The following is a 25,469-nucleotide window of genomic DNA, read 5'->3' on the forward strand; positions in this document are numbered from 1 at the left end:
GGCATATATATCCACACCACTTAATTTATCACTGCCCTTTTATCTGGGCATTGCGATGTATAAAGCCCCCTCGGCTAAAACACCTCTGAAATAATTTTTTCCACAAAAATATCAAAATGTCACCAACTTTCCTTTCAACACATTATTTACAAGCAATTATGCTTGGTGACTTAGTGATCTAGAAATATTTATCATTAAGAAAATTAATTAAGAAAAAATGTTTTTGATCTCATATACTAATTTTGATCTTAGATTATATCATGAGATGATGATATAGAATTCCTGGGACTGAAATATATATATAACTACCTCACTCCAGGAAAGTTTGACTACTGCACATATCCAGAACACATGAAAACATTTCATTTTAAACATCTTATATTCTGTGAAGTGTTCTGTGAGCAACATCATACTGTTTGTTTCATCATCTGTATGTTTGCATTATGTGCCAGAAAATATTAGTGAAAGTCTGAGTCCACCGAGGAATATCTATGTTCGTTTAAATGTCTAAATCCTATTCCTTGTGTGGAGTAGGTGTGGTATCATTGAGTGGGTAAATGTTTTTGTGGATTTTGAAAGCAGATCCTTTTTTGGGCTGAGGGCGCTAATGGCTTGCGTTAAAGGTGGTGATAGTAAAGGGTTTTGTTTTTATGCTAATCTTAGACTTAATGGCATCAGGTTAGGCGAAATGATCGGATCAGGTACAGTAGGGTCAGGTTCACGAACAGACTCAGAAACAGCCAAATCATCAGAAGGATTACACGCGAAAGTGTCTGAACATCACCTAACGTGCATGTCTGAGCACGGGTCAGCACACAAGTCAGGCTCCGAGTCAACAGGGTTTTCCACCACTTCGGGTACAGGGAACGCGATACCACAAGCTATGCCGTTCCCAAGTATAAAGGAAACGCCACTCAATGGCAATTCAGGACGAACAGCAACTTTCTCTTCTGAAAATAGCAACACACTGATCAAAACAAGGGATACGATGGGGCTGGAGCACGACTGGATCCTGTAACTCTTGGAGTTAGTGCTATTTAAGTTACACTCCACCCCAGATGAGCAGAGCTTTGGGACCGGTATAGAGAAGCCTGTGAAACATGCGGTGTAGACGTGAGCCACACTAACAGTTTTGTAGTAATCTTGCTGGTTTATTCGCTACGCCACCTAGGCTCGCTCTTGGAGTTTTGTAAACAGCTCATACATGAGTTGTGGAAACGTCCAAAGATCATAACGCGTTACTAAAGAAGTAAATCATGACAAAAGAAGAGCTGGGTCCAGGAATGCCCGTCATGTATAGTACCATCCAAAAACTCCTCTGCGTGGGCTACATGCACACGCCTTTTACGTAAACGTAACTTAAGGAGACGGTACGCAAATTACTGGCCGTTACAATGCGCATATTGGAGGAGCTGCCAACTGTTATGAACCTCCGTCTAGGCTTGGAGGCCGTACCAGGGAAAAGCAACGATAAACGCCTAACGGAATGGAGAATGCCCCTGGTAAAGAATAACAAAAAGAAACGGAAGCACAAATGGTAGTCTCTTCTTTGGTGTACTAGTGTGTAGTACAGAGGTTAATATTTAGAAACAAGTAAACAAACTGCTGTAACTGCTTCGGAAGTGACCCAGGCCAAAACAACAAACGAGACCCACACGAATGAAAAAAATAAACACACACTATATAATCCTAACAAAAAAAGAAACATACAAACGACTACCCTCACTACCTACACATAAACAGAAGCAAAAACCCTCACCCAACAAAAATGGGAGCCAATTCCTACTACCAGTAACCAACACCAAAGTACCATACACAAAACAAAACAATATTGTATAGAATAAAAAAAATATAAATTAAACTTCCTGGAAGACCCTCTGACGGTGTATCTGATCTCCAATTTGAAATGGCAGATGACGTCCCTGACACAGTGGCTGTATCTGGGTGGAGTAGAATCTTTCCATTTAATGGCTAAGCACCTGCTGATATGAAAGTGTATAACACATTACTGCAGCGAAAGCTGAGTATCTAACTTGTGATTATCGATAGTTAGAAAACTTTTTTTTTTTTTTTTTTTTTTTTTTTTACAAATTCAAGGAATACGGCCTAAAAAATTGTGTTTTTCAGATTCTGTCATAAATGTCATCCGTGTGATGGTGGACAGCAACTCAAGAAACTCGAGTTCAATTATAGGTGATACAAAATGACAAAAGGCTGTGTTGTCTTTGGCTGCAAAAATTCAATGTATAGTGGGAATCCCGTGCACTAATAGTCCAAAGATCCAAAAATATTTTAAAAATGGACAAAGTTTGTCCAAGTTAAAAGGGCACATTGGAAAGGATCATTCGCTTACTTCGTTAGCAGTAGTTCTTTACCACAACTGTGGGATGTGGAAAGCCACGCTCACACGATAACTTGAGCTGCTGCTTTTCTAACAATATGGGAATTTAAAGAAACTTGTTAAAGAGAGGTGTTCATGAGACTCTGTGTGAATGGAAGTAAACAGGGTAAGTGCAATTATTATTATTATTATTATTATTATTATTATTATTATTTACATTTATATAGCACCTTTCTCATACTCAATTACTTTGCCTATTTTAGATTACATTAGCTAACTAACAGACTTTCGAAGCTTGGTGCCATACTAGGCTAAAACTACTGCATGTAGTTGTATTACGGAGATTTATAGAGTATCTTATGAATTTGAATTCAACAAAGATCGCTTTTACAGCAATAACAATAACTGAATGTTTGCGTTTAGATAGCTTGCTATTGTCATTAATAGCTAATTTTCTAATTAATTTCTAATGTTCATTATTTATCTAGTTAGCTGCATTTCCCATAATTAACCAGCATCTTTCCAAACACCCAAACACTTGTGTGGTTAACACTTCGTCAGTTTATTTCAGGGTTATGTTTTTTGTTTTTGTTTTTTTGTCAATGTATGGAGTTAGCACTAGACATTCACTGAAGTCAGCCATGCAAAAGAGAAGGCAATGATAATGCATGCATTTCAAGGCTGTTACATCTCAGTCTAGGCAGGATTGTCCGAGCGACTGGTGCGTGATATGACAAACAAAACGGACAAAGTGAATACGGTGCACAGCAAATGTATTACAAAGTGTTGGAATAACATACAACTATACAGGGAACTAGTGTTACAACATCAGGAGGGACCAAGGCCAACAAAACAAACAAACAGAGCAGGCTAAAACTGTATATACAAGGCAGCCAACTATTAGAGGCATAACATTAACTCTAAAATCAGGGACAGAATACAAGGTCATACACAGATTTCTCAGTTAGTTGAAAGCAAACAAGCCCAACACCACACAAGTCTCTTACCAGACACAACCCCCCACCCCCCATCTCTATCTGGTGAGCCGGGAAGTTGGCGATTGTTAATAGACAAGATTACATTTAGTAATGGTTTTTACTTTTAGAATCAGTTTTCAGAATAATGGCCAATATAAAGGTTTTTACCAGTTGGAATTCCCAGTTCTGTCTACTGGGTCAGGTTGTTCATTGCTCTCTGGAGTATCTTCTTCCATCTCTAGCTAAAATATAAATGGTTGAATTTCACTATTGATGATATTCAGTCCACCACATTGTCACTGCAGATTCATAATCTTCATCGAATTAAAAAAATGTCTTCGGAATCTGAAGAACCAGCACTGGACAATTCGCAGTCCAAGTCAGTCATAATAGTGTTTGTGCGCGGCTTTTTTCCCTGATGTCCACCAATGACTTCACTCGGAAACGTTCTGGAATTTCCAGTGCAACATCGGGTTTTTCCGTCAAAATTTACTTGAATTTGTCATTTTTAAAGTGAACATATTTTCATTTTAATTCACATATACATTTTTGCAGTAGCTAAGATAATGTGAAATCTTCAGGGAGGTCCATTTGGTACTTAGACTTTAAACAAGATCATACTCCTGGCAAAGCAAAGAGAGAGCAGAAGGTGAGCATAACAGTTCCCCCTTACAAAGATGGGTGCCTGCTGGAGCCACACCAAACAATGCAATGAGAGATGATGGCTCTACTGCCTTATGAAATATCCTAGAAAAGGTCTCGAATATGGTTTGCCAGAATGTACTGAAATGATAATTGGGTACATTTACATTTTACAAAGATCAGCTACAGCAATAGTTACCTGTGAGGGGAAAAAATATTATTTTGTCAGTGAGTTTTGTGATCTTCACACATGGTTTTATAACTTCAATTAAATTGTCATATTTTGATAGAGGGAGGAATATTAGATTGTCACTATTAGAGTCCCAAACTGTATTACAATCCAGAACAGTTCATTAGTTGTGAACAGAAATCATGAAAAAAAAAAGCTGATTCATCTTTGTTAGGGCCATAAATACTGGTAAAAAAAAAAAAAAGTTTTTGATTGTTGTATTATTAATAACAAACAATGACCCTCTGGGTCTGTGATTGTCGGGTTATGGATTACAATAGAACAAGTCATGTTGTAATACTGATTTGGCAATATTGTAACTCCCCCCCCCCCCACACACACACACACCTTTAAATAAAATAAAAAAAACTATAATTTTTTTTTTAAGAGTTAAAGGATGCAAAGGAAATTATTTTTTCAAATTTTGAAGTTCAAAGTCTGTGAGATGTTTTACATTTATAGCATTTAGCAGACGCTCTTATCCAGAGCGACTTACAAAAGTGCTTTGTCATTTACTCATAGAATATATCCAAGTACATTATTAATTATTATTATTAGAATTAAACATACCAATGAACTAGAATACTGTAGAATACAGGGATGAATGCTGATACCTAGAAGTGCAAAATAGATAAGGTCTATCTTAAACAATGATAAGTGCTATAAACAATAAGTGCTAGAGTTTGTTAAAATACATAAACAGTGCCCTACAATAATTACTAAATTAGTCAGTCAATAAGGGAGCAGTTTCAGTTGTCCTTTAAATATTCTGCAAATAGATGGGTCTTCAGTCTGCGTTTGAAGACTGCAAGGGATTCTGCTGTCCAGACAGCAAGCGGGAGTTCATTCCACCATCTTGGAGCCAGGACAGAAAATAGTCTCAATGCTTGTCGTCCATGAGACCTGAAGCAAGGTATTTCAAGCCTAGCCGTACTTGAGGTTCGAAGTACTCGAGGTACGGATCGGGCTTTGACCATTGACCTTGTGTATGAGGGGGCTGGTCCATTTTTGGCTTTGTAGGCAAACATCAAGGTTTTGAATCTGATACGTGCAGCTACAGGGAGCCAATGAAGGGAGCGCAGCAGTGGAGTAACATGTGTGAACTTTGGAAGATCGAAGACCAGATATTGGCTTTAAGCTTACTTAGGTGAGTGAATATTTTTGTTCTTATCAAGGTGAATGTAACATGTAGTCAATAAAATTGTTTAAAACCAAGTGCAATTGACAGTTTGGAAACCTTGTTATACCATTGTCAAAGACACATTTGATGCTTTTTGTTGTTCTGTTGTTTAGTATCAGTCAAGTTGGTTTGAACAAAGCCAATGGAGGAAATCTTATGACTGAGTAAAGACAGATTTCAGTGAGAACATTTGGCATCAGTCCCTACTTTGCTACAGTAAAGATAAACTGAAATGTATATGAGATCAGCCAGAGTTAGAGCTCAAAACTCAGACTCCAAAATAAAAAAAAAGAATCATTTCTGAAGTTAATAGGAAATACAGGTTCCATAGATAGAAATCCAAATGCACAAAGATGGATCAGAGTTAAGATATTATACTGTTGTGGAATGGGAATTGTCAGTTTTCCTGCCACCTATTGCACTGTAGCAGTAGGACGCTGTATGGCCCTCTGGTGGCCGAAGGCATTTCAGCAGACGCTTTAAGAAAGCACTGCTCTACTATGGCACCAGTCAGATGGAACTCAGTATACTGAAGAGGTGATATGCAGTAGGATCGCCTAGTCACTAGGCCTAGAAGGTGCAATAAATCATGATCACTGATCATGACAGTGTGGAAGAACAGAGCACCTCAGACCTAACATAGTAGAGTATAAGTATGAACAGTGACTGGCACAAGAGGGGATTATTAGGACTCACGCTGTATAAAAATGGGCCTCATTGTGACTTATTTAGGACAAGCAGAATTTGCAGATTGGATTGTTGACAAGTTTAGGGTGACTTCCCTTCATTTAAAGGAATGACGGTACCAAGAGGCTTATTGTTACAATGCTAAGGCATTTATTCCTACATCTTATTTTGACAGACCTTGTGACAGATTGCAAGGTGGATCACAGAAAGACACAGATGGACAACTTCAGCTGTTTTTTTCTTCTTTTTGCACTGCGCTGAATATATATTTTATTTATTTTACATTTTGATTTATGTAGAAATATAAATATGCACAAAATCAAGAATTTTTTTTTATTTGAGAGAATGTTAACTTTATGTTTGCAGATTGCAGAATGTGCAGATACTCAGCTCTGACATGGAATATTAAAATCCCAGACATCAGTGAATGCAGAATATTTTGGTGTGAAGCATACTGAAGCTTAGCAATGGACATGCAAGGCCATCAAGTGTAACATTCATTCAGGTAGATACTTGCCATCTCATCCATGACTTACACCATCAGTATATCAACACAAAACCTGCATCATTACGAATACATTCAACTTTCCTTTTTTCCCCCCCATTTGTTGTTGTTGTTTTTTTTGCTCTGAGGTGCCCAGAAATAGCCCACATTAATAAATAAACTGAACAGCTGTTATGAAATATTCACAAGACTCTTTAGGTATGATTGGTGATCACTGTAAACTATTATTTCTAGGTTCTAATCTCACTCCTCCATTTTGGACTGGCATCCTACCAGTACTAATATGTAAAATAGGTCTGTTCTTAATACACACTAGATAGACTTTATGAAGATTCAGACCATGAAAGGCCTAATAATTAGAAGATGAGTTTAGAAATCAGTTGGAGCGAAGACAGCATGGCCCATGGTCCAGCACTGGGACTGAGAAACAACTACATTAATAACTGTAGAGGCATTACTTTGTCTTTAGGGGGCAGTGTGCTGTTGCTACCTCGGGAGCCTGTGAAGTCACCATGGCGGTACTCCAAATATGCCCACCCGATACATCATTTGCATAGATGTTGTCATCCTTGTGCCATTCATAGGTCTTCTGCTGGACCTTGGTCTGGGTTCCATTTGACTCTATGTTCTGTCTAAACAAACAAAGCAGTTCCTTAGATGTGTCTTTAAAAACAAATCCATGACAGAACACATACTATAAAGCTCATTTAAATATACACAGATGAAAAATGTTAAAACATAATGCATCTGGATGAAGCACTTACTTGTATTTTTAATTTGAAAAACAATCCTAGATTAAATGAAAATGTTAATCATTCTGTAGTTGAGTGGTGGCTCATTATCATTTAAAGGAACAGGCACTCAAACAAATAGTTATGAACAGGGTTGTTTGGACAGACAGAGAAGCATGTTGTGCTGGATGATCCTGGTAGTATTTGGTCCAAAAAATATCAGACATTTCACTAAAACCCCAGGGAACTGTTTTCCTTATTGTAAAGGGCCCCCCTTCAACTGTCTGTACAGCATATGTGAAGAAATGTCATGATTTGGCAATATTGTAAAGGGGAAACACTGACGTAGCACACTCACACCTTCAAAATGGCTAATAGGAAAGCTGAGCATTTGATGACCATCGATGACCATTGATGATAATTGATGTCAAAATTACAGAAAACTATGAACACTAAAAAAAAAGCTTAGTTTTCCTTGTATGGGGTGATTCCCCTAGGTGGACAACACCCACCCCAGACCACCCATACACAGGACGCTAAACCTCTGGACATTTGCATTCAAATAAGCAGTGTGTTTCTGAACTCAACAGATATCCAAATTATTCAAGGAATAAAATATAGCCATAAAGTCTGTGTTCACGCTTTGTTTATTTCATGATAATAAAACATTTTTTTGCCTGACTGAAGTGCATGTTTTTTCCTTCCCCATTGTTCAAACGCATGTGCATCAGAATGTTTAATTTTCATTCTACAATCATTAAAATGATTGGTGAGGAACTTTTGGACTCACCTACACTGGCTTGTGTTCTCAGAACTTCTTGTATTTTTAGCTCCTCTCGAGTGTTCATGACTGAGGTGAAAGCAGATTGAAGAGTCCTGTAAATATGTGAGAAAAAACTAATGCATAAGAGAACTTTTACGCTTAATGAAAAAGGTCTGTTCCTCCCTTTTAAAATCTACTACTCTATTGAAGGTGCTGCTGGGTTTTAAGTTTAGCTCAGTACTAAGATACCAGATAAACGTAATTGTATGTAAGGTCAGTTCGAACCCAGCAAGGTGGTGACATCGACAGCCTACTGGGAGAGCAATCATGCTCTAATGGTGGGCCCGTGTGCAGAACAGTTAGAACAGGTAAAGAAGAAAAGTAAAGTAAACAACCAAAGGGGGGAGTCGAACCCCAGCCGTTGTGTTGCGAGGTGAACGTGCACCTGCTAGACTGCGGCGGCCAAAAAACCACCTGCACGTATAATCGCTCTTCAAAGGAATGGAAGATGACAAATCTAGAAGGAAAGAAAAACTAAACACCATGCCGAGCGTGGGAAAAGGGAGAACCAAGGATGCCACGGGAAAGAGGGCAGCCCCGATACCAGAAAACAGGGAGAAACGGTAATGGCTAAGGGGAGCCTTAGGAGAGAGACAGATTTGAGGGGGAAAACTAGAGAGGGGAGGGAACATGTAAAAGCAGGTACACCCTCACAGCACAGAAGTGAGGTACAGCACAAGGGCTCACAGACCTCAATACCCAAAGTTACCAGCTAGGCACTTTGCTCAGAACTTAGATGACTGAGTCACTGGGCTTATATAGGCCTAGCACAGCTGTTGGGCATTAAGCCTGATTAGTGGTGTACCTGACTCGTGGCCAGAGGGGGCCTCAGCATGGCACCGCCCCTTACATTGTGACTGAATAAACAAATCATGCAAAACTACCTCTTTTTCATTCTTCTGTGGACACCTAGCACAACAATTCCAAGGACAATTAAAACTATGGCCGCCAGAATGAAATAGTAAAATCCAACAGTGGCTGGAAAGAATGGAGGAAATGACTTAAGAACAAGCAGTAATGTCCTTCTGCGGTTTCCCCTACATACAAGTGAGAAGTATCCAGTACCTTGTGCCAGCTGTGGAAAGCCAGACATCTGGTAAGTGTCATTGCCCAAGTAGTTTGCTGCCTCACAAGTTACAAAGTGGCCCGGTGGCCCTGCCATCACTGACACTGTCGTCCTTCCCGCATAGTTATTTGTCATGTTGAAGTGAGGAAGGAGAGCACTTCTTCCATCAACAGTCCAGGAGATGCTGGCGTTTGGCTCCGCCTCCACCCAGCACATGCAGTGCAGAGATCCTTCCCTCTCCCAGCAGGCTGAGTCTGGCAGGATGGTGGGAGGGACTGAGACACGGAGACAAAGTCATCAGCAACACAATCACAAAATCTTACTGCTGTGGCACCCAACCCAATATCCCACGTTTAAAGGGGCAAGAGGCAGTGAAGGTTTGCATGACACACTGGTGTTATTACAACCACAGTCTGGCTCTAGAAGGACAAAGAATCATGGGGCCACAGCAAAATACTTGCAAGAGACTTTCATGTTTCCCTTGTCATCTCAAAGCAAAAAGTCCCTCACATATAGATTCTGTTTCTGGGGCATTAATTTTCAGATCTGTTTAGACGTGCATTGAGTGCATACAGCCAGTGGTTAAGGTACTTGACTTATAATTGGAAGGTTGCTGGTTCAAGCCCCATGACTGCCAAGTTGCCACTGTTGGGTCCCTGAGCAAAACCCTTAACCCTCAATTGCTCAGGTTGTACTCAGTCAGCTAAATGCCATAAATGTAAATGTCTATAGCAGCACGATTAAGTAACAAACTCTGTTACTATAAGACTGTATGAATATATTGTAACACCCAGTCCACTAACAAAGAGTTAAAGGGGCAGGAAGTACTGAAGCTTCTGGTATGACACAATAGTGACAGTACAGTCACAGAGAGTCTCTGGAGAGAGGTTAACAAAGACCACGGTCAACAAACAGTTCACTTGACCAAGAGTGACTCTTTTATGAATGCTTGATGGATTATGGACATGCACATCTTATCTCTCGAAGATATAAATCAACCCTCCCATGATTAAAACATGTGCAGTAATTCTAACACAGTATATGAGAGTAGATTGAGCAGGTCCATGTGTCCAATCATCTCTTACCATGAGTCATTCCAAAGTACGTAAAATAGTGTAATAATTCCCTGAGGCTGAGGTGTCAGACTACAATTCAGAACAGACACACATCAATTTAGGGATTTCTTCCCCATAACATACCTGATGTACAAAATAAAGGAATTGATATTGAGATTTTATTGAATCTATTGTGTTAAATAATCTAAAGAATATATCAGTGTAATAATGTGGCCTGTAAGAACTGTTGTTTGACAGCGTTTGCTCAACAGGTGTCAACTGTGATAGCAGCAAAGCATGTTGAAAAAGTAAATGCACCAGCTACTCACAATGGACATTCAGAGACAGTTGGTCTGATTCACCCAGTCCGATGGAGTTATGGGCAATGCAGGAGATTTTCATATCTCGTCTGACATCTTGAAGCAATAAACTTCTTGTCTTGTGGTTAATGTTGCTATTCATTTGGATGATGCGCCACTCATAGCTGGCCACTGGAGGGTTGCTGTCACTACTACATGTTAATGAGATGTTACTACCCTCAACCACAGGCGTTGTTCCACTGGTATGTATGTTCACATTTGTTGGGGCATCTGCAGAAATGAATTTAATATAAACTATATATATTCATAAAGCCTTATTTCATATAGTCCACAAACTAGATTATGCAAGGATACAATACAGAGTTTCTCAATTAGAGTTTAGCAGTTCATTTGATGGTTTGAAATGCTCTGGCATTCTTTGTTGCATTTTTAATGTGGTTTTATTTTTAACGATGAATTAAATTTATTCTCATCAATCCCCCTACCACCCAACCTGATATTTAATTTACATTTTTCAAAACGTTTAGATAATGTAAAATGAGGAAAACATTAGCGTAGTCTTTACTCACATAAGATGTTAAGTGCATCACCAGTCGCAGTGTTTCCATCTGACATTCTCCTGCATGTGAGCCTTTTACCATGGTCTCGACGGCTGGCATTGAACTGAGCGTGTGCCACAGAAACCCACAAGCCACCCGAGTCCTGTGTAGTGGTCACCTCATTAGAAACAGAAGACAGGCCCAGCCATTCCAGCAGAGGTGGAAACACTGGACAGGATTGCCGGACTGTGCATTTGGCTGAGAAAAGCGTTCCCTCCACTTGTCTGCTTTTTACAGAAATGCGAGTCTCTCAAGGTGCCACTGTATGAAAAATACAAATGTTAAAATCAGTGGTCAATATGATTACCTGGGCCAAAGTCATAATTATTTTCATAATTATTTATTAAATTTACTTAATAAACTTGTCTGCGTGTAGGTTTTGAACATTGTTTCTCCTTGTGTACTCACAGACTTTTATCTCTGTGTAATCTCCATATATGTTGTGAGGATTGATCCATACATACACACTTATTCCTCCATCCTCTTGGCGAACATTGTCAATCTTTAGGCTACAGTTTCCCTGCATAGTATTTCCCAGGAGTGATGGCCTTTCTCTAAACTGATTTATTATATCTTTGGTGTCTTTAGAATATACTGGAGGGTATCCATAGCGCTGATACTTGTACCAAGTCGCATATGTGTGAGATGTGGTACTGCACGGCACAACCACACAGGTTCCTTTGATGGCTGTAACGGATTTTGGCACCCGCACCTTTGAGCATCGACATGAGCAGCTCAGGAGTGAAGCTGGGAGACAGGACAGAGTGCAGAGTTTATTCAGCTTGTTGACGTGCACTTTGGATAGTAGATTGGTGACAAGAAATAATTCACTTGCAAGGGATTGTGACGATGGCGACATTCTCCTTAACAACTTGACTCAAATTGAAAGGGGGGGTCTCAGCTTTTGAACTGGGAAACATACCCTTTCAGCGACCATTTCTTCTGTTAAATAAAATGTCGAAGAAATTTTCTCATTACTCAACGTAGCTCTGATAAAGTTATACTTATCAATATCCTTGCACCTCTGTCTGCTTACAAGCTCTTGTGTTAATGCAATTGCAGCTTGATTAACCTTGGATATTTTCATTGTCATATGGCGAGTTTCACTATCAATTCCAGCAAGTAACTGAATGAGGTATATACCCACCTGTGCAGTAGCAGTAATGGCCATATACTCCGCTTAACATTTGTGCAACTGTGGGTTGTTTCTTAGTTTTCCATGAAATCAAACCATCTGTTTTACTTAGACTGAAACACTATCTCGCCTGTCTGCTGCCTAGTCAGCATTGCTGTAGGCCTGTAACTTCAGCTCGTCCTTGCACTTTCTATAATACATTGTACAATGTTCAAGAAGTACAGACTGTTGTACTTTTTGATGTTGAACTTGTTACCATCCTTGAGTTGCATCTTATCTCCACCCTGCTGGACGCTTACTCTGTCTCTGTTGGTCATTGCTGCTTTTACAGAAAGTCTTGCGGATATGAGGGGATATGCAGTCTGTGAGTTTCACTGCGCACTGTCTTCCTTTACTGACTACTGATGAATATATCAGTAACCTACAGTGAACATTCTGAGTACGTTTTCTACTCTGTGGGGCATAACATGGGACATTCATCATCACATTCACAGACAGGTAAAAGCATGGTCTGTTGATCTTTACCTGTTAGAAAGAGTTTAATCACTCTGTCCATTACTGCACACTGTAACCTAGATAAGAGATGGAAAAACATGGTGGAAGTTGGAACATACTGCTTGTACTGGCAGGTGGTGATTCTTTTTCTAAGCCATTCCCAACCCAATTCAGTTTGAATCTCAGTGACGGAGTGCTTGCTTTCATTCTGTAACTATATTCTATAAGACACTGTAATGCAGGTGAAAACCAAACTTCTTCCCAGTTGATACAGAAGCAATCACTAAAACACTACTAAGCAATCTTAGTTGAATAATCTGTATCTATTGATACACTCCCCCCAGTTTATATTTCTAATTCAATATGAACACAGGTCCACTGTACTAAATTTCTTGGTATACTCATTCATGAGAAACTATGTTAGTACTTATCTTACTGTAATATTATCCAGGTCAGTACTTTCAAAAGTAATAAAATCTCTTTACATATTCTACAGAAATGGTTTGTTAGAATGATGTCTTTAGCTAATTATGTAAACTTTCATCCACATTTTCAGAACTTCTGATATATAAATATTTATTAAATTAACCAAATATTCCTGTTTATTTTCTCACAGTCTTCTTTTGGACTCCTTTACATTTAAGACCGAATATAACTTTGCTCAGGGACCGAACAGTTGCAGCTTGGTGGTGGGGTGTGAACGTCTAATTACAAGACCAAAAACAAACAGCTTAAACCACTGAGCTGCCACCATGCTTTACAAACAGGTTTCAGTACAACAAGGTCTACACATTTTTCATTAGAATTTCAGACCCTCAGCCTAGATCAGTTTTCCAACACATACACAGTATAATTCTGGAACAGTCTCACCAGGTTCAAAAAACAGATCAAAAATAATTTCTCAATCTAAAAAAATTATTTGTATATCAATTTGGTGTGTTTATCTGCTTTATCTTTTATTATTCCTTATTGTTTAATTAAATGTTCTATTTTTTAATTAATTGGGGAAACCTCCAATAGAAAGGTGCATCAAGCTTGCAAGCGTTAAGGCAGTCACTGCTGCAAAAGGTGCTTTAAACAAATACTATGGAACAAAAAAATTGTGTTGAATTAATTTTAAGACGAGTGTGAAACATAACAATATTGGCACCTATGGCGTATTCCGTTGACCAGTGCAAAACAGCTGTAAAAGCACACTTGTATAAAGTCTGAGTGCATCTTGCCTTGAGTTTCTTATTTGCCTAGTGTGGTTTTCATGTTCCTGTTTTGGGGGATTAGCATCAGTCAACAGCATTAGCTTAGACTAGGTTTTAGGCATTCCTCATTACTGTTGGTTTTTAGTTACCTTTTAGTTATGTTAGCTGAGCCATGTGGATTTCTGTTTTTGTTGTTTTTCTTAGAATGTTTTTCTGTTAATAAGCAGAATCCCCCTGCTATAGTGTCCACAGAAAATCTTATCAGATCTTTTATCACATATGCAGGGAAATTGTTTTTTGTAGCTCTAAATGGTGAAACCAGTTTATGTCTGGTTTATATATGTATATATATATTTGCACAAATGCACTACTTCTGCATTTTAATCTATGAAATATCATTCTTATTAGTATTTTTATATTATTATTATTATTATTATTATTATTGTAGTTGTTGTTGTTGTGTTGATGTTTCCACACGCGCTGGCAAATAAATACCAGTCCTTTGGTCATGTTATGTTAGCTGAGCCATGTGGGTTTCTGTTTTTGTTGTTTCTTAAAATGTTCTTCTGTTGATGAGCAGAACCCCCTGCTATAGTGTCCACAGAAAATATGATTAGATCCTCTATCGCATATGCAAGGAAAGTGCTTTTTGAAGCACTTTTGAATTTGATATGTACTTTTATTTAACATCATTTTTATATACATTGTATATAGTAGATTTATTTTTATTATATAGGCTATACTTTCATGTCTTACGTGCACAACTGCAAAACGTTTGTAAAGCATTTGAGCTGTGTTTTAACTTATGAAAAGTATTATTATTATTATTATTATTATTATTATTATTATTATTATTGGTGGTTGTTGTTGTGCTGATGTTTCTTACCTTTGTCTGCTGTAGACACCACACTCTCAGTAACAAAGACCTGTCCTTTGGTTACTTTCTTTAAACAAAACACTTAATGATAGATATTTGACTTCCTGAACTCTGTCATAGTTCTGACTTCCTATTTCTTTGAACTAAATGTGGTTAGTGGCTCAGACGACTTTACACTTTCTTTTTGAGATTTGATCAATACATGACCATACTGGTGCCGTTCTCTGTCATGATCCAATTATATGCACTAAGCATATGGCAAGTAGTTCATAATAAAAACAGGGCAGTGTTGTATAAGAAATGGATCAATTCTTCTCTTGTTATTTTTAGACATGGTTTGTGCTTTGCAAGCACACATATCCATACAACATTCACATTAATTTAGCACTGCCCTTTTCTGTGCATGTTGAAGCCTCCATGGCTAATACGCTCATGAAATCATTTATCCACAACAAAAAAAAAAGTCACCAGATTTCCTTTCAACATATTATTTATAAGCAAATATACTCCAGAAATATTTACTGATACATCTTCTCTTATCATACATCTCATCCATTAAGTGAGGTGGGTTTGGTCTTCTGTGATATCATTTTTGATTTTACATTATATCATGAGAACATTTTGTATGTGTTTAAGCCCTTTAATGTATTATTACATTATTACTGATAAAAACTATAGACTTTAAGACTTGAATATTTTAAATGTTAATTTTGCTGCATTTACTTGCTACTAAAATACCACCATCTTGTTATATAGCATTAAAAAATAAAAATGTTATAACCTTGTTTCTCTTCTAAATTTGACTTTTTCCTTAAAAGCGGGGCATTAACCCCTCATTTAACCCTATACTTGCTTATGACTATACATTTTGAGTAAAAAATACCTTATGTCAAAAATATTTGCACAGAAAATCTGTTTTGGGATAGCATTATCCAGCTGTCCACAGCAGAAATCAATAGAACACTGAAGGCATGTGTTAAAAGCACAGAAGAGATGAGCCAGTAAGTATGTGAAAGGTCTACAAAGACGATGATCGCAGGAAAGAGAAACGTCTGCCTCACGTTAACTCTGCTTTTTAGATATGAGTTTCCTGTCATTCAGGAAGAACTCAGTCAGAAAGGGCTAAGTCACAGAACAGCCAAAGAGAGTTGTATAGCCCCATGTAAAATTAAAACGTTTCCAAAAATGAAGTTGAATACCTATTGTGTCCACTGGCTTAATAAAAACAGGGCAGTGTTGTATAAGAAATGGATCAATTCTTCTCTTGTTATTTTTAGACATGGTTTGTGCTTTGCAAGCACACATATCCATACAACATTCACATTAATTTAGCACTGCCCTTTTCTGCGCATGTTGAAGCCTCCATGTGTCACGGTTGGTCAGCCAATTAGCAGGGGAGACACACCCACCCCTGCTAGGGACTACTCATCGCACCTGCCCCGTTCACAATACTCTGAATTCTATTTCTGAACATTTTGGGTTGAAGAGTACTGAAGAAATGGACAGCTGAGGCCATCAGGATATTTGCAGAGTATCATTCCTTCAGGTAGATATTGGACATGTCATCCTAAGAAACAAACAATCAAACAAAAAACATCATGACTCTGTTCTTAATACATACAAAATAAACTTAATAGTAAACTTAAAATTAATAGATGCGTCTGAGCAGGGTCAACTGTAAACTACACAGTGCTTTTACTCTCCAGGGTTGAATGTGAGGAACACTAATTTCTTCAGTACTAGAGTTCATCAGTTCCAGATATGGGGGGCACCCTGCTCTGAATGTTTGTATTTTCACTGCCCCAGCCCACCTGATTCAGACTATGAAAGGCCTAATAATTAGATGATGAGTTTAGAAATCAGTTGTACAAATGATTGATCATCATCTGTTGGGTGTTGGTCTGGGTTCTACTTGACTCTATGTTCTGCCTAAATAAATAAAACAGTGTTCCTTAGAAAAAAACATCTACAACATATTAAAATTAAGTATTGTAATAACTTAAAATATATTTACTGTTATTGTACATATACACAGTTGAAAAATGTTAGAACAATACATTTGCATGAAGCAATTACTTCTTACATTATTCATTTGCAAATCAAATCGAGGTTAAATGAAAATGTTAATATTCTCTAGTTAAATTAATTTGAAAATTAAATAGATTAATTTATTTTTTGTGTACAGTCTAACTGGAATTAGAGTCTAAAGTGGGCAGGTCAGTGGAGGACTGAGGCCTAGTAGTAGACGATGGAGCAGTAGTGAAGCATCTGAATACATTCAGTAGATTAATCAAGAGACAATTAATTTAACTGTTTAAATAAGATTTGTTTATAATCTGATGAATTCGGTTGTTTTTCACATTATTTACAGTGTCTAAGTTCATATTTGTAGATTTTTTAATGATCAAAATGACAGAAAACTATGAACATTCAGAAACGTTTTCCTTGAAGGGGCAGATTCCTCTGGGTGTTTTTGTATTCAAATATACAACTTGTTTCTGAATTCAACAAATATTCAGATTATTCAAGGAAAAAAATATGGACATAAAGATTGTGTCCACACTATTTCTAGGTAATAAGACTTTTGTCTGACTGAAGTGCATATTTTCCTTTGCTACAGTTCAACCCAGAATGAGTCATTTCCGTATTAAAATGATTACAAACATGACTGCAGAGGAGCTTTTGGACTTACCTACACTGGGTTGGGTTCTCTGAACTTGTATTTTTAGCTCCTCCTGAGTTTTCATGTCTGAAATTAAATCAGTATGTACAGATTGAAGAGCAAACAGACTATAAATATGTGAGACAGAAATCTGGTCTATTAAAAAAGAAAAAAGGTAACAATAGACCTTAAAAGGTTTATTGTTCCTCTCTCCTTATATCTACTGTTCCATTAAGGGATGCTGCTGGTTTTAACTTTAGCCCAGTACTAAGACACCAGATAAATGTAATTGTGACTGTACTTAAAGAAACCCTTTAAGTATGTCTGTACTGTATGTATGTGTGAAGTATTGTGATTTGGCAAAAATGTAAAGGAGGAATACTCACCAAGCACACCCACACCTTCAAAATGGCCAATAAGACAGCAAAGCATTTTTGATAATTACATTTTAGTGTTCAGTTTTCTGTAATTTTGACGCTGGTTTTCCTTGGATTAAACATCCCCAATCTTCTAGACATTTTTTTTTTTTTGCATTCTAATATGCAATTTGAATTCCCCCAATGTTCAAATTATTCAAGGACAAATATAGTCAAAGACTGTCCATACTTTTATTTCAAGATAAAACTTTTTTTGTCTGACTGAAGTCCATGTTTTTTTTCCCTTCCCTATGCATCCATCTCTTCTGTGCACCAGAACGTTGAATTTTCATATTTTAAACATTAAAATGATTGATGGAGCTTTTAGACTTACCTAGCCTGGGTTGTGTACTCTGAACTTGTTGCCTTTCTAGGTCCTCTCAAGTGTTCATGTCTGAAATTAAAGCAGATTGAAGAGCACTGAAAATGTGAGAAATGCTGTAGTTTATAAGAACATTTGTTTATCGTTCCACTCTCCTTATATCTACTCCTCCATTGAAGGTGCTGCTAGGGTTTAACTTTAGCCCAGTACTAAGACACCAGATAAATGTAATTGTGACTGTATAAATGAATCATACAAAACTACCTCTTTTTCAGTCTTCTGTGGACAACTAGCACAATTCCAACCACAATTAAAACTATGGCCGCCAGAATGAAATAGTAAAATCCAACAGTGCCTGGAAAGAATGGAGGAAATGACTTAAGAACAAGCAGCAATGTCCTTCTGCGGTTTCCCCTACACACAAGTGAGAAGTATCCAGTACCTTTTGCCAGCTGTGGAAAGCCAGACATCTGGTAAGTGTCATTGCCCAAGTAGTTTGCTGCCTCACAAGTTACAAATTGGCCCGGTGGCCCTGTCATCACTGACACTGTCGTCATTCCCGTATAGTTATTTGTCATGTTGAAGTGTGGAAGGAGAGCACTTCTTCCATCAACAGTCCAGGAGATGCTGGCGTTTGGCTCCGCCTCCACCCAGCACATGCAGTGCAGAGATCCTTCCCTCTCCCAGCAGGCTGAGTCTGGCAGGATGGTGGGAGGGACTGAGACACGGAGACAAAGTCATCAGCAACACAATCACAAAATCTTACTGCTGTGGCACCCAACCCAATATCCCACGTTTAAAGGGGCAAGAGGCAGTGAAGGTTTGACTGTCATGCACAGTTTGGCTATTCAAGTCTCTAGAGTGACAAAGCATCATGAGGCCACAGCAAATCACTTGTGAGAGAATGTATTCTATTGAGGTACTAAAATGGCATTGTAATCAGAAAGTATGGATGGTTTAAAATAAACTGGGTTCATATAGAAAAAAGGTCTCTGTAGGCTTCAGTGTGAGGTCTCAGAAGGCCTCCGTGTCAGGTCTTGGTCTAAGGTCGGGACATCTCGGCCTAGCACCAGAAGAAACAATGTTATCCCGATGGGCACCAAGTGGTTTGAATAAGATCACTTTTTAAAAATAAAACCGTTTCAGTTGAATATAATGGTACCAAACACTGATTGGTCCAAGTATTGAATAGCAATTTGCATATGATAAATAATGCATGATTTGGACACTGGTGGAAATCCTGAAAAGCACTACATAAAATAAAAAGGTTATGCAACTGTCCTTGAAGAAAATGTATAAGTCATGCCATCCTGGCGCTGTTAGATGTAATAACATTAATACAATGTGGCCTGTAAGAACTGTTGTTTGACAGCCTTTGCTCAACAGGTGTCAACTGTGATGGCAGCAAAGCACGTTGAGCATTGATGGTTTGAATTTCTCCGGCATTCTTTTCTGCATGTTTAGGGTGGTTTGATTTTTAACAATGAATTAAAACTCATGACCTCCCCCTCACCACCCAACCTGATATTTAATTTACATTTTTCAAAACTATTTGTTAGTATAAAATGAGGAAAACATTAGCGTAGTCTTTACTCACATAAGATGTTAAGTGCATCACCAGTCACAGTGTTTCCATCTGACATTCTCCTGCATGTGACCCTTTTACCATGGTTGCGACGGCTGGCATTGAACTGAGCGTGTGCCACAGAAACCCACAAGCCACCCGAGTCCTGTGTAGTGGTCACCTCATTAGAAACAGAAGACAGGCCCAGCCATTCCAGCAGAGGTGGAGACACTGGACAGGAGTGCCGGACTGTGCAGTTGGCAGAGAAAAGCGTTCCCTCCACTTGTGTGCTTTCTACAGAAATGTGAGTCTCAGAAGGTGCCACTGTATGAAAAATGCAAATGTTAAAATCAGTGGTCAATATGATTACCTGGGCCAAAGTCATGATTATTTTCATAATTATTTATTAAATTTACTTAATAAACTTGTCTGCGTGTAGGTTTTGAACATTGTTTCTCCTTGTGTACTCACAGACGTTTAACTCTGTGTAATCTCCATATATGTTGTGAGGATTGATCCATACATACACACTTATTCCTCCATCCTCTTGGCGAACATTGTCAATCTTTAGGCTACAGTTTCCCTGCGTAGCATTTCCCAGGAGTGATGTCCTTCCTCTAAACTGATTTATTATATCTTTGGTGTCATTAGAATACACTGGAGGGTATCCAGAGTGCTGATACTTGTACCAAGTCGCATATGTGTGAGATGTGGTACTGCACGGCACCACCACACAGGTTCCTTTGATGGCTGTAACGGATTTTGGCACCTGCACCTTCGAGCATCGACATGAGCAGCTCAGGAGTGAAGCTGGGAGACAGGACAGAGTGTAGAGTTTATTCAGCTTCACTAGATCAGTGCAGATCTTTTGTGATGGATGGTCTTTGGCTTTCAGCTTTACAGAGGTTGGTTTCAAAGTGGATAAAGCTTAAATTCATGGTGACTTCACCTAGAGCACAGAGAATCAGTGCCACAGAATAAGAAGATAATGACCAACAAACACAAGACGAGAGGACAAGGTTTAAATAGGAACACTAACGAAGGACAAACGAGGAACAGCTGGAGCTAAAGGGGAGGAGACAGGACACCATAGTAACAGACGATAGTAGGAAAACAAGGAAGTGCTTTAGGTAGCCAGGGAAACGGGGTACACTCCGGCATGCAAGCATGACCATCACATTGACATAGTGTTCTGCAAATATTATGGGAACCTTTTGAGTTTTCTTCTAAAAACACCAGAAAAACTCCGCAAATACAGTAACATGTGTCAATGGAATGGCACTATTCAAAGATTCAACAAAAGTTGTTGTTTTTTTTTATTGTCACAACACTTAGTTTTGAACTGCTCAGTTACACCAAAGTGTTAATGAATGTAAAGGACTGCATGTTCTGATAAATAAATGAATTAATAAATAATAAAGTCTTCCTTTATAAACTGTCATCCTTCACATATTTATTCAAACCTTACTGGAATATTACTGGAGCTTTACTACAAGAATATTCTACTGTAATTTGGCCCCATCTGCCACTCTCAAACCAATCATTAGGAAAAACATCTATTACTGTAGGTATTCCAGGACTATTTTGAAAAGAATAGTCATAATTGGACCACCCTGAGTAAGTTTTCCACCTGTCTCCCATGGGACGCTCATCATCACGTTCACAGACAGGTAAAATCATGGTCTGTTGATCTTTACCTGTTAGAAAGAGTTTAAGCACTCTGTCCATTACTGCGCACTGTAACCTAGAAAAGAGATGGAAAACAAACATGGTGGAAGTGCACTTGCTGCTGGTGATTTTCTCCCAAAGCCATTTTCAACCCAATTCAGTTTGCATCTCAGTGACATGGTGTGCTTGCTTTCATTCTGTAATGAAGCAACCACTAAAACAGTACTAAGCAATCTGAATTGAATAATCTGGCAGTTTATTTATTTTTTGGCAATTATGAGTTGACATGTAAATGACATACTAAAAATGTCTAAGGCCAGAACTATTTTACTTATGAAGCATCACACAAGTTAGACATTCTATCCTCTTATATTGACTTGTGCTTTTGAAAGCATTTATATACAGTGTATGCAAAAAGCTTTCAGACCCTTCCAAGTTATTCATTTTTTCTTGTTCCAGATTCATCTTCAAATGGATTTAACTCACTTTCATCTCTTCAATCTACACATTTCTGCAGTGCCCAAGAGCTTAGTAGGCTCAATCATACTCACATGTAACAAGCAATATTCTTCGGCGATTTGACAACCCAGCAATAAATGAGTTATTTGGGATAAATTGCCATCATCAGACAAATAATGAATTATCAATATAAATGAGATCTAGGGTTCCTTACAGAAGGACAACTATCAGTGCAGCACTCCACTAATTAGGACTTTTATGGCAGTGACCAGGCAGAAGCCACTCCTCACTAAAAAGCACATAAGAGGCTGCTTGGAGTTTATAAAAACGCAAAGATGAGTTAGGCCGGAGGGGAAGTCGGATGCAGAAAATATAGAGTGATCCTAGGTGAAAACCTTTTGCAAAATGCTCAAGATCTCAGGCTGGGGCGAAGGTTTATATTTTGGAAAAGACATCAACTGAAAACATTCCACCCAGAAAACGCAGGAGTGGCTTCAGGAAAGCTGTGAAATCCCTGGAGCGGCCCAGTCAGTGTCCAAACATCAACCCTATAGAGCGTCTCTGGAGAGCTGAAAATGGCTGTACACCAACAATTCTTGTTCTTTCTATGGAAGTGACAGTGACACAATCTAGTATAGATGTTGTGATCAATAAGCATAAGCATTTTTTATTTAGTAAAAATGTCATAGTGTATGTATAGAGTTCCAATTTTAAATAGTTATATATTTAAAAGACTTAACTGATGTTCTTAATAAAATTACATCAAAAATCAAATGATCCCTTATTGATCTGTGGTTTAAAGCTGTAAAATTATCTCTCAGTATTAAAGAGTTCATAAATGATTTCGAGTACTAAAATTGAAAAGGCATCAATATACTTCCACCAGTCCGTATGTCTAATCCTACATTAACACAATGCAGGTCCACTATACTAAATTTCTTGGTATATTCATTGATGAGAAACTATGCTAGGAAGGACATTTACTTAACCTATATTGTGTATTCATTTATACATACTTCTCATACTGTAATATTATATAGGCCAGTGCTTTCTACAGTAATATAAACTGTTTACATATTCTTCAGAAATGCTTTGTTAAAATTATCGATTAGCTAATTATATAAACTTTCACCAACTTTTTCAAAACCTCTGGCTGTAAATGTTTATGAACTTAACCCAATATTTCAGTTTATTTTCTCCTATTAACAGTCTTCTGGACTCCATTTCAAACAGGTTTCAGTACAGCTTGTGAAATCAGTTTATGTCTGGTTTATATATGTAATGTTTTAAAATTACTTCATTTTTAGATATATTGATAGATTCATTTTTATTATATTTTTGTTAATTCCATGGCTTTGCACAACTGCATAACTTCTGTAAAGCATTTAAGCTGCATTTTAGTGTATGAAATGAATTATTATTATTATTATTATTATTATAATTATTATTATTATGGTTTCTTACCTTCCTCTGCTGTAGACACCACACTCACTGGCAAGTAAAGAACTGTCCTTTAATCATTTTCTTTATATAAAAACACAACCAAAGATATTTTTGACATGCTGATTTGAACACACTCTCTCATAGTTCGGACTTCCTGTTTCCTTGAATTGAACTCTATTAGCATCTGTTATCTTCACACTTTACCACTGACACTTGATTGCCATAGTGTTGCCACTTTCTGTCATGTTGCAGTTATATGCACAGTGCATATAGCAAGTAGTTCTTAATACAAACTTCAAGACAATGGCAGTGTTACACAGGAAATAGATCAGTTCTCCTCTTTGCATTTAAACGTACTGGTGTTTGTGGTTTTGCAGGCATATATATTCACACCACTAAATTTATCACTGCCCTTTTATCTGGGCATTGCGATGTATAAAGCCCCCTCGGCTGAAACACCTCTGAAATAATTTTTTCCACAAAAATATCAAAATGTCACCAACTTTCCTTTCAACACATTATTTACAAGCAATTATGCTTGGTGACTTAGTGATCTAGAAATATTTATCATTAAGAAAACTCATTAAGAAAAAATGTTTTTGATCTCATATACTAATTTTGATCTTAGATTATATCATGAGATGATGATATAGAATTCCTGGGACTGAAATATATATATAACTACCTCACTCCAGTAAAGTTTGACTACTGCACATATCCAGAACACATGGAAATATTTCATTTTAAACATTCTGTGATGTGTTCTGTGAACAACATCATACTGTTTGTTTCATCATCTGTATGTTTGCATTATGTGCCAGAAAATATTAGTGAAAGTCTGAGTCCACCGAGGAATATCTATGTTCTTTGAAATGTCTAAATCCTATTCCTTGTGTGGAGTAGGTGTGGTATCATTGAGGGGGTAAATGCTTTTATGGATTTTGAAAGCAGATCCTTTTTTGGGCTGAGGGCGCTAATGGCTTGCGTTAAAGGTGGTGATAGTAAAGGGTTTTGTTTTATGCTAATCTTAGACTTAATGGCATCAGGTGAGGCGCAATGATCGGATCAGGTACAGTAGGGTCAGGTTCACGAACAGACTCAGAAACAGCCAAATCATCAGAAGGATTACACGCGAAAGTGTCTGAACATCACCTAACGTGCATGTCTGAGCACGGGTCAGCACTCAAGTCAGGCTCCGAGTCAACAGGGTTTTCCACCACTTCGGGTACAGGGAACGCGATACCACAAGCTATGCCGTTCCCAAGTATAAAGGAAACGCCATTCACTGGCAATTCAGGACGAACAGCAACTTTCTCTTCTGAAAATAGCAACACACTGATCAAAACAAAGGATACGATGGGGCTGGAGCACGACTGGATACTGTAACGCTTGGAGTTAGTGCTATTTAAGTTACACTCCACCCCAGATGAGCAGAGCTTTGGGACCGGTATAGAGAAGCCTGTGAAGCATGCGGTGTAGACGTGAGCCACACTCACTCAGTTTTGTAGTAATCTTGCTGGTTTATTCGCCACGCCACCTAGGCTCGCTCTTGGAGTATTGTAAACAGCTCATACATGAGTTGTGGAGACGTCCAAAGCTCATAACGCGTTACTAAAGAAGTAAATAATGACAAAAGAAGAGCTGGGTCCAGTAATGCCCGTCACGTATAGTACCAACCAAAAACTCCTCTGCGTGGGCTACATGCACACGCCTTTTACGTAAACGTAACTTAAGGAGACGGTACGCAAATTACTGACCGTTACAATGCGCGTATTGGAGGAGCCGCCAACTGTTATGAACCTCCGTCTAGGCTTGGAGGCCGTACCAGCGAAAAGCAACGATAAACGCCTAACGGAATGGAGAATGCCCCTGGTAAAGAATAACAAAAAGAAACGGAAGCACAAATGGTAGTCTCTTCTTTGGTGTACTAGTGTGTAGTACAGAGGTTAATATTTAGAAACAAGTAAACAAACTGCTGTAATTGCTTCGGAAGTGACCCAGGCCAAAACAACAAACGAGACCCATACGAATGAAAAAAATAAACACACACTATATAATCCTAACAAAAAAGAAACAT

At 38.1% G+C, this 25,469-nt stretch overlaps 1 protein-coding gene across 1 annotated transcript; it reads right to left on the minus strand.

The window, feature by feature from the left end:
• Positions 1-14,912: 14,912 nt before the first annotated feature.
• LOC145659687 (myelin-associated glycoprotein-like) lies at positions 14,913-20,983 on the minus strand. Its single transcript, XM_081722609.1, has 7 exons — positions 20,974-20,983; positions 20,294-20,749; positions 19,856-20,146; positions 18,701-19,321; positions 18,523-18,613; positions 17,551-18,330; positions 14,913-16,425 (listed from the first exon to the last, which is right to left on the minus strand). The coding sequence occupies exons 1-4, from the start codon at positions 20,981-20,983 to the stop codon at positions 19,260-19,262; spliced, it is 819 nt and encodes a 272-aa protein (XP_081578735.1). The 3' UTR covers positions 14,913-16,425; positions 17,551-18,330; positions 18,523-18,613; positions 18,701-19,259.
• Positions 20,984-25,469: the final 4,486 nt, after the last annotated feature.

This window comes from Electrophorus electricus, chromosome 1, assembly GCF_041902795.1.
Source record: "Electrophorus electricus isolate QZ-2024a chromosome 1, ASM4190279v1, whole genome shotgun sequence".
Taxonomy (NCBI): Eukaryota; Metazoa; Chordata; class Actinopteri; order Gymnotiformes; family Gymnotidae; genus Electrophorus; species Electrophorus electricus.

Bases quoted from the DNA above. Each gene is read 5' to 3' on its own strand.
- LOC145659687 (XM_081722609.1), bottom strand. The intron at 20,147-20,293 runs GTGAGTACACAA...TTTTTCATACAG, and splicing joins TTACACAGAGTTAAACGTCT to TGGCACCTTCTGAGACTCAC. The intron at 19,322-19,855 runs GTGAGTAAAGAC...TTCTGGTGCTAG, and splicing joins TGATGCACTTAACATCTTAT to GCCGAGATGTCCCGACCTTA.